The sequence below is a fragment of the Crinia signifera genome, chromosome 11 (genome assembly GCF_055691185.1).
Source record: "Crinia signifera chromosome 11, ASM5569118v1, whole genome shotgun sequence".
NCBI lineage: Eukaryota > Metazoa > Chordata > Amphibia > Anura > Myobatrachidae > Crinia > Crinia signifera.
The window spans coordinates 122,021,930-122,036,688 of NC_139227.1; the positions used below are offsets into that span (position 1 = coordinate 122,021,930).

A 14,759-nucleotide genomic window follows, 5' to 3' on the forward strand; every position below is an offset into this window, starting at 1 on the left:
ACATGCAGCCCTGTCCTCACTGACACATCACTCATCTCCTGATATACTCTGTGCTGCTGGGGACCCTGCTCCTCCCACTATATAACTCTCAGTCTGTGGCTTCCTGCTGCCTCCATTTCCCTCCTCACATCATGTCACTGCCCTGTCACATGCAGCCCTGTCCTCACTGACACAGCACTCATCTCCTGATATACTCTGTGCTGCTGGGGACCCTGCTCCTCCCATTATATAACTCTCAGTCTGTGGCTTCCTGCTGCCCCCATTCCCCTCCTCACATCACATCACTGCCCCTGTCACATGCAGCCCTGTCCTCACTGACACATCACTCATCTCCTGATATACTCTGTGCTGCTGGGGACCCTGCTCCTCCCACTATATAACTCTCAGTCTGTGGCTTCCTGCACAGTAAGATAAGTAAATATTGCCTACAACAATAAACAGTCATTTATTTACACTGCCAGGAGATGATGCTTGTGGCATACAGACACTGGTTTTCATAAGTATTCTCTAATGAAATGTATTGGTTCATAAAATAATGTGAACAACAATGACACCCTCTTTCAGATAGTTTAATCTGTCAGACAAGCATACAGAGTGTGTGGTCTGCTGAGAACGTCAATCCTAGTCTGATAAATACAACCTCACATAACATTTGCCCCATGATGAACTTTAGTTTGTCATTATTTATTCAGATAAAAATAATCCAACATGAAGATGCCAGGTGAGAAAACAAGGACAGTCGGCTTACCAGATCTTCTGGAAGTGCCCCTAAACCCTTAAGCCGTTATGGTGCATTCAGGTGTGCGTTACTGCCATGCCATGGAGTAGGGCAAGGGTGGCCAAAACTGTCTCCGAGATCTACCAGCAGTCCATGTTTTCCAGGCCACCCGTGGAATCTGTAGAATGTGTCAGTTAGGAATGACTGCACCTGCTAGGTCTGGGGAATGTGACAGTTAGTAATGACTGCACCTGTGCACCAGCTAGGTGGTCTGGGAAATGTGTCAGTAATGACTGCATCTGTGCACCTGCTAGGGGGTCTGGGAAATGTGACAGTAATGAGTACACCTGTGCACCAGCTAGGTGGTCTGGGAAATGTGACAGTAATGAGTACACCTGTGCACCAGCTAGGTGATCTGGGGAATGTGACAGTTAGTAATGACTACAGCTGTGCACCTGCTAGGGGGTCTGAGGAATGTGACAGTTAGTAATGACTACAGCTGTGCACCAGCTAGGGGGTCTGGGAAATGTGAGTTAGTATTGTCAGCACCTGTGCCCCAGCTAGGTGGTCTGTGAAATGTGACAGTTTGTAATGACTGCACCTGTGCACCAGCTAGGTGGTCCTGGAATGTGACAGTTACTAATGACTACAGCTGTGCACCAGCTAGGTGATCTGGGAAACTTGACCTGTTGTTAGCTCTTGAGGACCGGTTTGACCACCCATGTAGTAGGGGCATCTTCAGAGGTAGTAAAGATGCAACTACTATTGCTCAGGCTTGTGGAACAGGTGATAAGGACATTCTCATACAACCTGGTCTGTAAAGAGACAGTGATGCTAATGAAGAACAGGAAAGACAGCTGACAGCCTCCTCATAAAGGGAAAATCCTTTAAACGGGTGCTTATTGGCTGTGTTCATACACTTGGCTATGGGTTGATAGTGGTACAGGACATACATGCCGGCCTTTCTACTGGGAGGGGGCAGCCTCGTCCATGCTTAGGGGGAGTGGCCAGAGGCTAATAGGTCATCTGAGAGTGACGTCACACAACTGCATCATCATGGCTCCGCCTTCTGCTATACAGCGCTGTCAATCCGGGATTCCGACTGTCGGATTGTCCCAACATTCAGAATCCCGGGCCATTTTTTTTCCTCCACGTGACAGTAGGAATTCAATGTTCCGCCTGACGAGCGTTGAAAAGTTGGTGTTTGTGAAAATAGCTGCGGATTGTTGAAAAAAGGCCATGAATTTAACAATCTGCCATCGTTGTCGACAATGCGGTTCCGACTTGTTTTAAAGTCGGATGTTTTGTCGGAATCCACCTTCAATGCTGTCGGAAACGGCAGCATTGAATAGGCGGTGGCAGTTTTATCCTGCGGCGGAAATAGCTGCCAATATTGAATAACCCCCATACAGTCCCAACATCAGCTGTAAGATGGGGGGGGGGGGGGGGGGGCTGGGTGGTATATGATTACACATTGAGGTGCATCTATAGGGCACATTAGCAGCTAAAATTCATTGTCGAGGTGTACTGTGATATTGTCATGGAAACAGCTTTGATGCATTGCCTTCAACAACAGCAGGAGAGACACTAGTGTTCCCGCTAGACTGTTTTAGCGGGGCGCTGGACCCTGCCCGATTTTTAAAGGGCAAAATGCACCCTGCCCCTCTAGCGGCGCCCCGTTAAAACAGCCTGCTGCCTGTCCCGCCAGGGAAGCCCAGCGCCGCAGTAGATGGCGGTGCCCGGCGCTTTCCCGGCAGCTCAGGGACGTCGTCGCGGCCGGGCACGCCCCTTTAGTGACGTCAGCGTGCCTGGTGTATACAGTCACACAGCAAATATATTATTTTTTATAACATGGTGTGCTAAAATTACGGAAATCCCAATAACATGATTGGACACCTTGGGCAGATGTAATGCGTCCCGAGTTGGCTGACCATGCGGGATGCCAGCAGAACGTGGGTGCTTTTTAAATCCATACCTTGCAAGTGATTGCCCCTTTAATGACCATGCATTATTTCCCAACAACCACAAACCTCCCAGTATAACCGCACATGTGAACTCCTGTCACCAAAATCTCATCACAAAGCCACATCACCACCAGGGGGAAATCTAGTTATGTCCTAGCAGCTCGCAGCGGCATATCGCCACATCACCACCAGGGGGAAATCTAGTTATGTCCTAGCAGCTCGCAGCGGCATATCGCCACACCACCACCAGGGGGGAATCTAGTTATGTCCTAGCAGCTCGCAGTGGCATATCGCCACATCACCACCAGGGGGAAATCTAGTTATGTCCTAGCAGCTCGCAGCGGCATATCGCCACAACACCACCACTCACAGGGGGGAATCTAGTTATGTCCTAGCAGCTCGCAGCGGCATATCGCCACACCACCACCACTCACAGGGGGGAATCTAGTTATGTCCTAGCAGCTCGCAGCGGCATATCGCCACATCACCAGCAGGGGGAAATCTAGTTATGTCCTAGCAGCTCGCAGCGGCATATCGCCACATCACCACCAGGGGGAAATCTAGTTATGTCCTAGCAGCTCGCAGCGGCATATCGCCACAACACCACCACTCACAGGGGGGAAACTAGTAATGTCCTAGCAGCTCGCAGCGGCATATCGCCACATCACCACCAGGGGGAATCTAGTTATGTCCTAGCAGCTCGCAGCGGCATATCGCCACATCACCACCAGGGGGAATCTAGTTATGTCCTAGCAGCTCGCAGCGGCATGTCGCCACATCACCACCAGGGGGAATCTAGTTATGTCCTAGCAGCTCGCAGCGGCATATCGCCACACCACCAGCAGGGGGAAATCTAGTTATGTCCTAGCAGCTCGCAGCGGCATATCGCCACAACACCACCACTCACAGGGGGGAATCTAGTTATGTCCTAGCAGCTCGCAGCGGCATATCGCCACAACACCACCACTCACAGGGGGGAATCTAGTTATGTCCTAGCAGCTCGCAGCGGCATATCACCACACCACCACCAGGGGGAATCTAGTTATGTCCTAGCAGCTCGCAGCGGCATATCGCCACATCACCACCAGGGGGAAATCTAGTTATGTCCTAGCAGCTCGCAGCGACATATCGCCACAACACCACCACTCACAGGGGGGAAACTAGTTATGTCCTAGCAGCTCGCAGCGGCATATCGCCACATCACCACCAGGGGGAATCTAGTTATGTCCTAGCAGCTCGCAGCGTCATATCGCCACATCACCACCAGGGGGAATCTAGTTATGTCCTAGCAGCTCGCAGCGGCATGTCGCCACATCACCACCAGGGGGAATCTAGTTATGTCCTAGCAGCTCGCAGCGGCATATCGCCACACCACCACCAGGGGGAAATCTAGTTATGTCCTAGCAGCTCGCAGCGGCATATCACCACACCACCACCAGGGGGAATCTAGTTATGTCCTAGCAGCTCGCAGCGGCATATCGCCACATCACCACCAGGGGGAAATCTAGTTATGTCCTAGCAGCTCGCAGCGACATATCGCCACAACACCACCACTCACAGGGGGGAAACTAGTTATGTCCTAGCAGCTCGCAGCGGCATATCGCCACATCACCACCAGGGGGAATCTAGTTATGTCCTAGCAGCTCGCAGCGACATATCGCCACACCACCACCACTCACAGGGGGGAATCTAGTTATGTCCTAGCAGCTCGCAGCGGCATATCGCCACACCACCACCACTCACAGGGGGGAATCTAGTTGTGTCCTAGCAGCTCACAGCGGCATATCGCCACATCACCACCAGGGGGAATCTAGTTATGTCCTAGCAGCTCGCAGCGGCATATCGCCACACCACCACCACTCACAGGGGGGAATCTAGTTATGTCCTAGCAGCTCGCAGCGGCATATCGCCACACCACCACCACTCACAGGGGGGAATCTAGTTGTGTCCTAGCAGCTCGCAGCGGCATATCGCCACATCACCACCAGGGGGAATCTAGTTATGTCCTAGCAGCTCGCAGCGGCATATCGCCACACCACCACCACTCACAGGGGGGAATCTAGTTATGTCCTAGCAGCTCGCAGCGGCATATCGCCACACCACCACCACTCACAGGGGGGAATCTAGTTGTGTCCTAGCAGCTCACAGCGGCATATCGCCACATCACCACCAGGGGGAATCTAGTTATGTCCTAGCAGCTCGCAGCGGCATATCGCCACAACACCACCACTCACAGGGGGGAATCTAGTTATGTCCTAGCAGCTCGCAGCGGCATATCGCCACAACACCACCACTCACAGGGGGGAATCTAGTTATGTCCTAGCAGCTCGCAGCGGCATATCACCACACCACCACCAGGGGGAATCTAGTTATGTCCTAGCAGCTCGCAGCGGCATATCGCCACACCACCACCACTCACAGGGGGGAATCTAGTTATGTCCTAGCAGCTCGCAGCGGCATATCACCACACCACCACCAGGGGGAATCTAGTTATGTCCTAGCAGCTCGCAGCGGCATATCGCCACATCACCACCACTCACAGGGGGGAATCTTGTTATGTCCTAGCAGCTCGCAGCGGCATATCGCCACATCACCACCAGGGGGAATCTAGTTATGTCCTAGCAGCTCGCAGCGGCATATCGCCACACCACCACCAGGGGGAATCTAGTTCTGTCCTAGCAGCTCGCAGCGGCATATCGCCACATCACCACCACTCACAGGGGGGGAATCTAGTTATGTCCTAGCAGCTCGCAGCGGCATATCGCCACACCACCACCAGGGGGGAATCTAGTTATGTTCTAGCAGCTCGCAGTGGCATGTCGCCACAACACCACCACTCACAGGGGGGAATCTAGTTATGTCCTAGCAGCTCGCAGCGGCATATCGCCATACCACCACCACTCACAGGGGGGAATCTAGTTATGTCCTAGCAGCTCGCAGCGGCATATCGCCACATCACCACCAGGGGGAATCTAGTTATGTCCAAGCAGCTCGCAGCGGCATATCGCCACATCACCACCACTCACAGGAGGGAATCTAGTTATGTCCTAGCAGCTCGCAGCGGCATATCGCCACACCACCACCAGGGGGGAATCTAGTTATGTTCTAGCAGCTCGCAGTGGCATATCGCCACAACACCACCACTCACAGGGGGGAATCTAGTTATGTCCTAGCAGCTCGCAGCGGCATATCACCACACCACCACCAGGGGGAATCTAGTTATGTCCTAGCAGCTCGCAGCGGCATATCGCCACACCACCACCACTCACAGGGGGGAATCTAGTTGTGTCCTAGCAGCTCGCAGCGGCATATCGCCACATCACCACCAGGGGGAATCTAGTTATGTCCTAGCAGCTCGCAGCGGCATATCGCCACACCACCACCACTCACAGGGGGGAATCTAGTTATGTCCTAGCAGCTCGCAGCGGCATATCGCCACACCACCACCACTCACAGGGGGGAATCTAGTTGTGTCCTAGCAGCTCACAGCGGCATATCGCCACATCACCACCAGGGGGAATCTAGTTATGTCCTAGCAGCTCGCAGCGGCATATCGCCACAACACCACCACTCACAGGGGGGAATCTAGTTATGTCCTAGCAGCTCGCAGCGGCATATCGCCACAACACCACCACTCACAGGGGGGAATCTAGTTATGTCCTAGCAGCTCGCAGCGGCATATCACCACACCACCACCAGGGGGAATCTAGTTATGTCCTAGCAGCTCGCAGCGGCATATCGCCACACCACCACCACTCACAGGGGGGAATCTAGTTATGTCCTAGCAGCTCGCAGCGGCATATCACCACACCACCACCAGGGGGAATCTAGTTATGTCCTAGCAGCTCGCAGCGGCATATCGCCACATCACCACCACTCACAGGGGGGAATCTTGTTATGTCCTAGCAGCTCGCAGCGGCATATCGCCACATCACCACCAGGGGGAATCTAGTTATGTCCTAGCAGCTCGCAGCGGCATATCGCCACACCACCACCAGGGGGAATCTAGTTCTGTCCTAGCAGCTCGCAGCGGCATATCGCCACATCACCACCACTCACAGGGGGGGAATCTAGTTATGTCCTAGCAGCTCGCAGCGGCATATCGCCACACCACCACCAGGGGGGAATCTAGTTATGTTCTAGCAGCTCGCAGTGGCATGTCGCCACAACACCACCACTCACAGGGGGGAATCTAGTTATGTCCTAGCAGCTCGCAGCGGCATATCGCCATACCACCACCACTCACAGGGGGGAATCTAGTTATGTCCTAGCAGCTCGCAGCGGCATATCGCCACATCACCACCAGGGGGAATCTAGTTATGTCCAAGCAGCTCGCAGCGGCATATCGCCACATCACCACCACTCACAGGGGGGAATCTAGTTATGTCCTAGCAGCATATCGCCACCTCATTGACATACACAGTTCTGACAGAAAAATGTCATCTGCTTAATTCACTAATACAAATAGAAATTGAACTGCCTGGTCTTTATTTTTTCTTCATATTCTGTATCTATTCTGTAACAATAGGGTAGTGTTCCTTCTAGGAACTAGGGCAGGCAGGGCGGGGGGTCGGACCGGGCCTGCCGACGTCACTATTTTGGGCGTGCCCGGGCCGCGGCGTCACAAAATGGGCGTGCCCGGCCGGCGGCGTCACGCAAAAGGGTGGGCCCGGCCGGCGGCGTCATGCAAAGGGGGCGGACCCGGCCACCCGGAAGGCTGTACACTGCCGGGCATCGCTATGTACAGCGGCGCCGGGCTTCCCCGGTCACAACAGCGGTGACAAAGGCAGGCTGTTTTAGCGGGGCGCTGCCAAGGGGCAGGGCGCATTTTGCACTTTAAAAATCAGGCAGGGCGCAGCGCCCCGCTAAAACAGCCTAGCGGGAACACTAATAGGGTACATGTTATAAGCTAGATATAGCACTTTTGGGTGTGCAGTCGCCTTCTGACACACACACACCTTGGGCGGATGAACTCCTGCTGGCCTCTTATGTAATAACGTACAACAAGGGGCATATATCAGAGAGAGACCGCACAGCCAAATAATGGTATATCTATTACAGGTACTTGTTTCCTAGCACGGCGCCCGTCGTGGGTCATCGCATACCTTAAGTTAAGGTATGCGATGGACCCGACCGACGCGATATTGGATATTGGGCTATTTTTAGCCTTTTTCCGACAATTAAAAAATGGGGTCCATTGTATGCCATTATAATGGCATACAATGCGACCAATGTGATGGACCTGATTTAGGGAGCAATGTTAAATGGGCCAATGTACCCGATTTTTTATTGTATACCCACCCTGATGGGTAATTTGTATGTGAAATGCCCCCCCATTGTTAACGCCACCCCACGACGAACGCCAACCCGAAGCGTGGCGAGCGGCGGCGGTACGCGTCCTCTGACCTTTTCATACCCCCACTATCCACGTCGGCGTTTAGTTGATTTTATATAGTGTGGCGAGCGTAGCGAGCAACCGAGCCCGAAGCATGGTGAGCGGATGCGTAATACCTGTGAAGTAATGCGCGTCCGCTTGCCACGCTTTGGGCTCGGTGGCTCGCCACACTATATAAAAACTCCACGCCGACGTGGATAGTGGGGGTATGAAAAGGTCAGAGGATGCGTACCGACGCCACTGGCCACGCTTGGGTTGGTGTTCATCGTGGGGTGGCGTTAACAATGGGGGGACATTTGACCCATCAGGGTGGGTATACAATGAAAATTGAGGTCTGGGGGGGCATTTAACATTGGGCCCAATGTAAAATCGGGTCTCAGGGACCATTTTACATTGGTTCCAATTTAAAAATCGCATCGATCGCATCGTATGCGATGCATTCGACGCAATTTTTTAGGACCCGATAGATACAATTAAAATCGCAGGCGCCGTGCTAGGAAACAAGTACCCTATTACATATTACAGAATAAGAGGGGAGTCACAAACACATGCTGTGTAAATAAATATATATATATATATAGCAGGGTGTAGGCGGCGGCACTCACGGCGATGGAAATAAATCAAGCAACTACAAATGGAAGCTTAACGTTTCAATTCTCAAGTGGAATTTTCATCAGAAGCTTCTGATGAAAATTCCACTTGAGAATTGAAACGTTAAGCTTCCATTGGTACTTTTTACCTAGCACGGCGCCCACGATTTTGATCGTGGGCATTGAATGCACTAAAAATCGGGTGCGACGCGACCGACGCGATTTCCCATAGGGAACAATGTTAAATGTCTCAATTGACCCGATTTTCATGTTCAATGCCTCAATTGACCCGATTTTTCCATAGGAAACAATGTTAAATGGCCCACAGAGGCCAAATAGCCACCCTGAAGTGTGAAATGGCCCCCACAATTGTTAACGCCACCCCACGATCAACGTCAACCCGAAGCGTGTCGAGCGCAGCGAGCCCGCGAGGGGCGGCGGTACGCGTCCTACGACCTTTTCATACCCCCACTATCCACGTCGGCGTGGAGTTGAGAATAGTGTGGCGAGCGCAGCGAGCCACCGAGCCCGAAGCATGGCGAGCCCCGCGAGGGGACGCGGATACCTTCACAGGTAAACGCGTCCCTTCGCGGGCTTCACAGGTATCCGCGTGCGCTCGCCACGCTTCGGGCTCGGTGGCTCGCTGCGCTCGCCACACTATTCTATTCTCGACTCCTCGCCGACGTGGATAGCGGGGGTATGAAAAGGTCGTAGGACGCGTACCGCCGCCACTCGTGGGCTCGCTGCGCTCGCCACGCTTCGGGTTCACGTTGATCGTGGGGTGGCGTTAACAATTGTGAGGGCCATTTCACACTTCAGGGTGCCTATTTGGCCTCTGTGGGCCATTTAACATTGTTTCCTATGGAAAAATCGGGTCAATTGAAGCATTGAACATGAAAATCGGGTCAATTGAGACATTTAACATTGTTCCCTATGAGAAATCGCGGGCATCGTGTCGCCCCCGATTTTTTAGTGCATTCAATGCCCGCGATGGGCGCCGTGATAAGTAAAGAGTACCCTTCCATTTGTAGTTGCTTGATTTATTTCCATCGCCGTGAGTGCCGCCGCCTACACCCTGCTACTTATCCCGAATACCTTGGAGGGCACCTGGCTTATACTTATCATTGGAGGGGAGAGTGCCGATACTGGACTTTGTATATATAGTGCATAAACAGCGCTGCCGCTCACTGAGTGTAAACCAGTGATTTAAATGTGAAAAGTGCACAGTGCAGTATATTATAATTACAAAAAAGTTTTTTGTATTAAAAAATTATTAAAAACATTCCAGAGTTCAAACTGTGTCGTCAAATGTCATCAAATTGGCCTAATTTCCATAGGACCAGAAAGTACAAATGGGAACGTGGTATGTGCGTACCCTCAAATGAGTGGAGAATTCTCATGTAGTGATATCTTTCTTTCAAACGATCTCCTTCCCTCGCATTCTCTCCTGTAGGTACGTCTCAAAGGAACATGATTGGAATGCCCCTTTGAGACGTACCTACAGGAGAGAAGGCGAGGGAAGGAGATCGTTTGAAAGAAAGATATCACTACATGAGAATTCTACACTCATTTGAGGGTACGCACATATAAATATCTAAGAAGGATTATTAATACACTGAAGGCGCAGAAGTCATACCACGTTCCTATATATATATATATATATATATATATACGTAGAATAAAGTGGCGGCACTCACGGGGTTAAGGTGAAAAAAGTAATTGTATTGAAAATACAAACAGTGGTCACATCAGTTGCCCGGCCTCGAAACGTCGGGCAACTGATGTGACCACTGTTTGTATTTTCAATACAATTACTTTTTTCACCTTAACCCCGTGAGTGCCGCCACTTTATTCTACGTTTATCTACCAAAAACCTGGAAGACACCGCGGAACCTTGCTTCAGCAAGCACGAGTGCCGACCGATACCTCTATATATATATATATATATATATATATATATATATATATATATATATATATAAACCACTATAGTAGATAATGAGCCATAACTGGATGCTGTGAATATTAGTATGTATATTATAGTATAGGAGATAGGTTTAGAGCTGGGTGCTGTGTAGTATACATGTATACAGTCACACATGGTACATATATATTACAGTATAAAGATGTTCGTCAGCACTGGGTGCGGTGTAGTATACATGCATACTGTCACACAAGGTATATATCAGTATGTATATTACAGTATAGGAGATGTTGTGTCAGAGCCGGGTGCTGTGTATTATACATGTATCCTGTCACACAGAGTACATATATCACAGTATAAAGATGTTCGTCAGCACTGGGTGCTATGGAATATACATGCATACTGTCACACAGGGTATATATCTCATTATGTAAATTATAGTATAAGAGATGTTGGGTCAGAGCCGGGTGCTCTGTATTATACATGTATCCTGTCACACAGTGTACATAGATCACGGTATAAAGATGTTCAGTCAGCACTGGGTGCTGTGTAGTACATATGTATGTATCCTGATGACTAGATTAAATCTCGAAAGATCTTGAACCAGTGTGGTCTCCTGTTATTTCAAGTCGTCTGAGTGCCGCCCATCTTCCAGTATATATATATATATATATATATATATATATATATATTACAGTCACAGAGTATTTATTAGTATGTATATTACAGTATAGATGTTGGGTCAGAGGAGGGTGCTGTGTATACATGTATCCTGTCACACAAGGTATCAGTATGTACATTATAGTATAGGAGATGTTGGGTCAGAGCCGTGTGCTGTGTATCCTGTCACACAAGGTATATATATTACAGTATTAAGATGTTCGGTCAGCACTGGGTGCTGTGTAGTATACATGCATACTGTCACACAGGGGGTATATATATATATATATATATATATATGTAAATTATAGTATAGGAGATGTTGGGTCAGAGCCGTGTGCTGCGTAGTATACTGTCATACAGGGTATACATTACTATGTATAGATCACACAAGTATTACTACCAATATATAGATAAGGGTATATATATTGGGTTGGGATCGATCTGGGAGCCCGGGGGGCTGCGCTGGGTTCAGAGGACACCAGGGCCCAGGGCGGCGGCGGCCTAGCTGCAGGCCTGAGTATGGCGGGCGGCCTGGGAGGAGCAGCACTGTGTGGAGCCGCCGAGTCGGAGCGACAGAGCCGGCCGGCGGTCAGGGTGGGAGAGGCTGCGGGCCGTGTGCGGGGATGTGGCGGCAGGAGAGCGGTGGATGGGCCCGGTCTCCCCCGGCCCTGCACAGCACTCCCCGGGATGGCTGCTGGAAACAAGGCACACTGGGTAAGAACACATTTATATACCAACCTCCGACACAATTTTCCAACAATTCCTCCGTTCGACCACCATGCATCAGGGCAGGAAACAGCCGCGCATTGCAGCCCTGCGCCCAGGATAGCTGAATAACACGGCGGAGAGGAGGGGCGCCAGGCTGCTTCAGACCCATTACTGGCCCGTTGATTGGCTGACGTTCGGAATCGCGCCAGGAAGCTTTCCGTTGATAGGCGGACGCAGTCCTTCAGGAGAAAGTTATGGCCTTGTTGATTATCTGCCTACACAGGGCGCAGGGCTCCTGCGAGGAGACTGGAGAGCCAGCCCACCCCGAGGGCTCGCTCATCTCGCAGCCTATAGGCTGGATCGCGCGTGACGTCGCCTCGGTTCGCTCTCTCATTGGGCCGTAGTACTGTCTAGTGACGCGAGGACCCGCCCTGTGGCGCTCTGGTAGATTCTAGTTCTGGGGCTGAGGAGATGATTGCCGCCATTTTACGCTGTGCGCGGGGAGCCCGGGGAGGTACCATTCCGGGAATGGCTGGGTACCCGGGGACCGCAAACTGACAGCTGCTAAGTGTTTGTTCTGGTATTATACGGCTATCTCCCACAGGCGGCTTAGTCCCCTATGCTACATACTGGGTGTAATACACGGGTCCTCACCATTTTCTGTATGTCCGTACAGGACTGCCCATTATATAGCGTGTGTGGGACAGTGAGCTCAGTGGTAGAAGACAGTAACTCATGCCTACCTGTGACTGGCACCTATCTGCCCCTTATTACTCACTACCTCTTACTGTCATCTACCTATCAATGGCATCTATCTGCCCCTTATTGGGTACTACCTAACTGTGACTGACACCTATCTGCCCTTTATTACACACTACCTCTTATGGTCATCTACCTGTGACTGACATCTGTCAGCTCCTTATTACACACACTACTACTACTATTACCACCTCTTACGGTCATCTACCTACCACTGATATCTATCTGACACTTATTACACACTACCTCTTACTGTCATCTACCTATCAATGACATCTATCTGACACTTATTACACACTACCTCTTACTGTCATCTACCTGTGACTGACATCTGTCAGCTCCTTATTACACACACTACTACTACCTCTTACGGTCATCTACCTACCACTGATATCTATCTGACACTTATTACACACTACCTCTTACTGTCATCTACCTATCAATGACATCTATCTGTCCCTTATTGACTACTACCTATCTGTGACTGACACCTATCTGCCCCTTATTGTGTACTATAAATGCGTATGACCGACACCATTTAGCCCCTTTTTGCATACCACCTATTACACCTATCTGTCCATAATTGCATACTCCCTACCTGTTAAAGTGCTTACAGTATATAGCGTCTGCTGTATAAATAGGTGATCTGCCAACCGCCCGTACAGCCGCACTGGGAGCTGCCGGAGCTCAGGGTGATGTCAGTCCCAGCGGATTGGGCAGCGTGTATGGAGAACACACAGCCCGATCCGTCTGTAGATATACCTGCAGATCAGTTGATCTGCAGATGGACAGAGGGGCATTTGGCAGGGAGGCCAGAAAGGAGATTACAGTTACCAAATCTAGCGCTGACCAGTGAGTAGATGAGGGTTTGTAGCATCCTGGGTAAGAAAGTGTCGTATCCTGGCATTGTTTTTGAGGAGGTAACAAGAGGACTGTGAGAAGTGGTGAATGTTTGGAGGAGGATGGAAAGATGATCAGCTTAGTCTCTAGTACATCCAAGAAAATATGGTGGAGACAGTGGGACACAAAAAGGAGGAGACAGGGAAAGGAGAATATCATTGGCAATATTTGAAATAGAATAGGCTTACCTAAAGAGGATGTAGAGAGCAAAAAGGAAAGTACAGTACCAAGTACAGAGCCTTCTTAGACCTTAAGGTGCCCATAGACGGTCCGTTCCGTACTATGAGATGCGCGCTCCTGCGCATCTCATCGTACGGTACAAAAAGTATGTGCTGCACATACTTTTTGTACTAGGTACACATCGCATCGGATCACAGTGCATGCACAAGGCATGCACTAGGGATGCGATGCATGCTAATTAAGTGCCGAACGGATCTGTTAAACGGACCGTGTATGGGCACCTTTATGTTCATGTAAGTGCAGGGGATGTGGAATCCTGAAAGGTAAATTAGCATAAGCAGTCAGAGAGGTAAGAAGATAGCCAGGATAGAGCAGTAAACTAATGGAGTGAAGAATCCGTAGAAGGTGGTCCACAGTGTCAAAAGCAGCAAAGATGTCTAGAAGAAAAAACAGAATACATATACATACTAAATTACAACGTAGTGCAATAACCAGACATCATGGCGTGGCCTGCTGCTATGTAGATGATTCACAACTGTACCTGTCTTTTGCTTTGAGTATGGAGAACCAAATAACAACCCTAAATGCTTGTTTAGCTGACCTCCAGGAGTGGATGATGCTTATTGGCTGCAACTGAATGCTCATAAAACATAAGTCCTTATAAAAGGAGTTTAACATCAAAGGACAAGAATGCAGCACAGCCAACCATGTAGACTATTACAATTGGGAATTTAGAAAGAAAAAGCGCCTAACCTACATGAAATCTGGGTATTGTTGTGGACGAGACATGACATTTAAACTTTAAATATCCAGAAAAATCAAATCAATATTTCACCCAGAATCAATCACTTAAGATCTACCTAAAATCTTGTATGCATTTCATTATGCCTAGACTACTGCCATGACCTCTACCTGGGTCTCCCAGCAAAATAATTGCACTGTTGTCATCTACTCCTTA

At 50.1% G+C, this 14,759-nt stretch overlaps 1 protein-coding gene across 5 annotated transcripts in view; it reads right to left on the reverse strand.

Moving 5' to 3' along the window:
• ZNF143 (zinc finger protein 143) overlaps positions 1 to 12,198 on the reverse strand; it is a 50,967-nt gene extending 38,769 nt beyond the window's left edge. The window contains exon 1 of one of the 5 annotated variants that reach the window (XM_083164610.1): positions 11,993 to 12,198. In XM_083164610.1, the coding sequence (XP_083020736.1) occupies positions 11,993 to 12,131 (139 nt within the window). In that variant the 5' untranslated portion in view covers positions 12,132 to 12,198. Of the gene's footprint in view, positions 1 to 748; positions 956 to 11,992 lie in introns of those variants that run through there. The other 4 variants (XM_083164611.1, XM_083164612.1, XM_083164613.1 and 1 more) reach the window with 4 other exon arrangements.
• Positions 12,199 to 14,759: the final 2,561 nt, after the last annotated feature.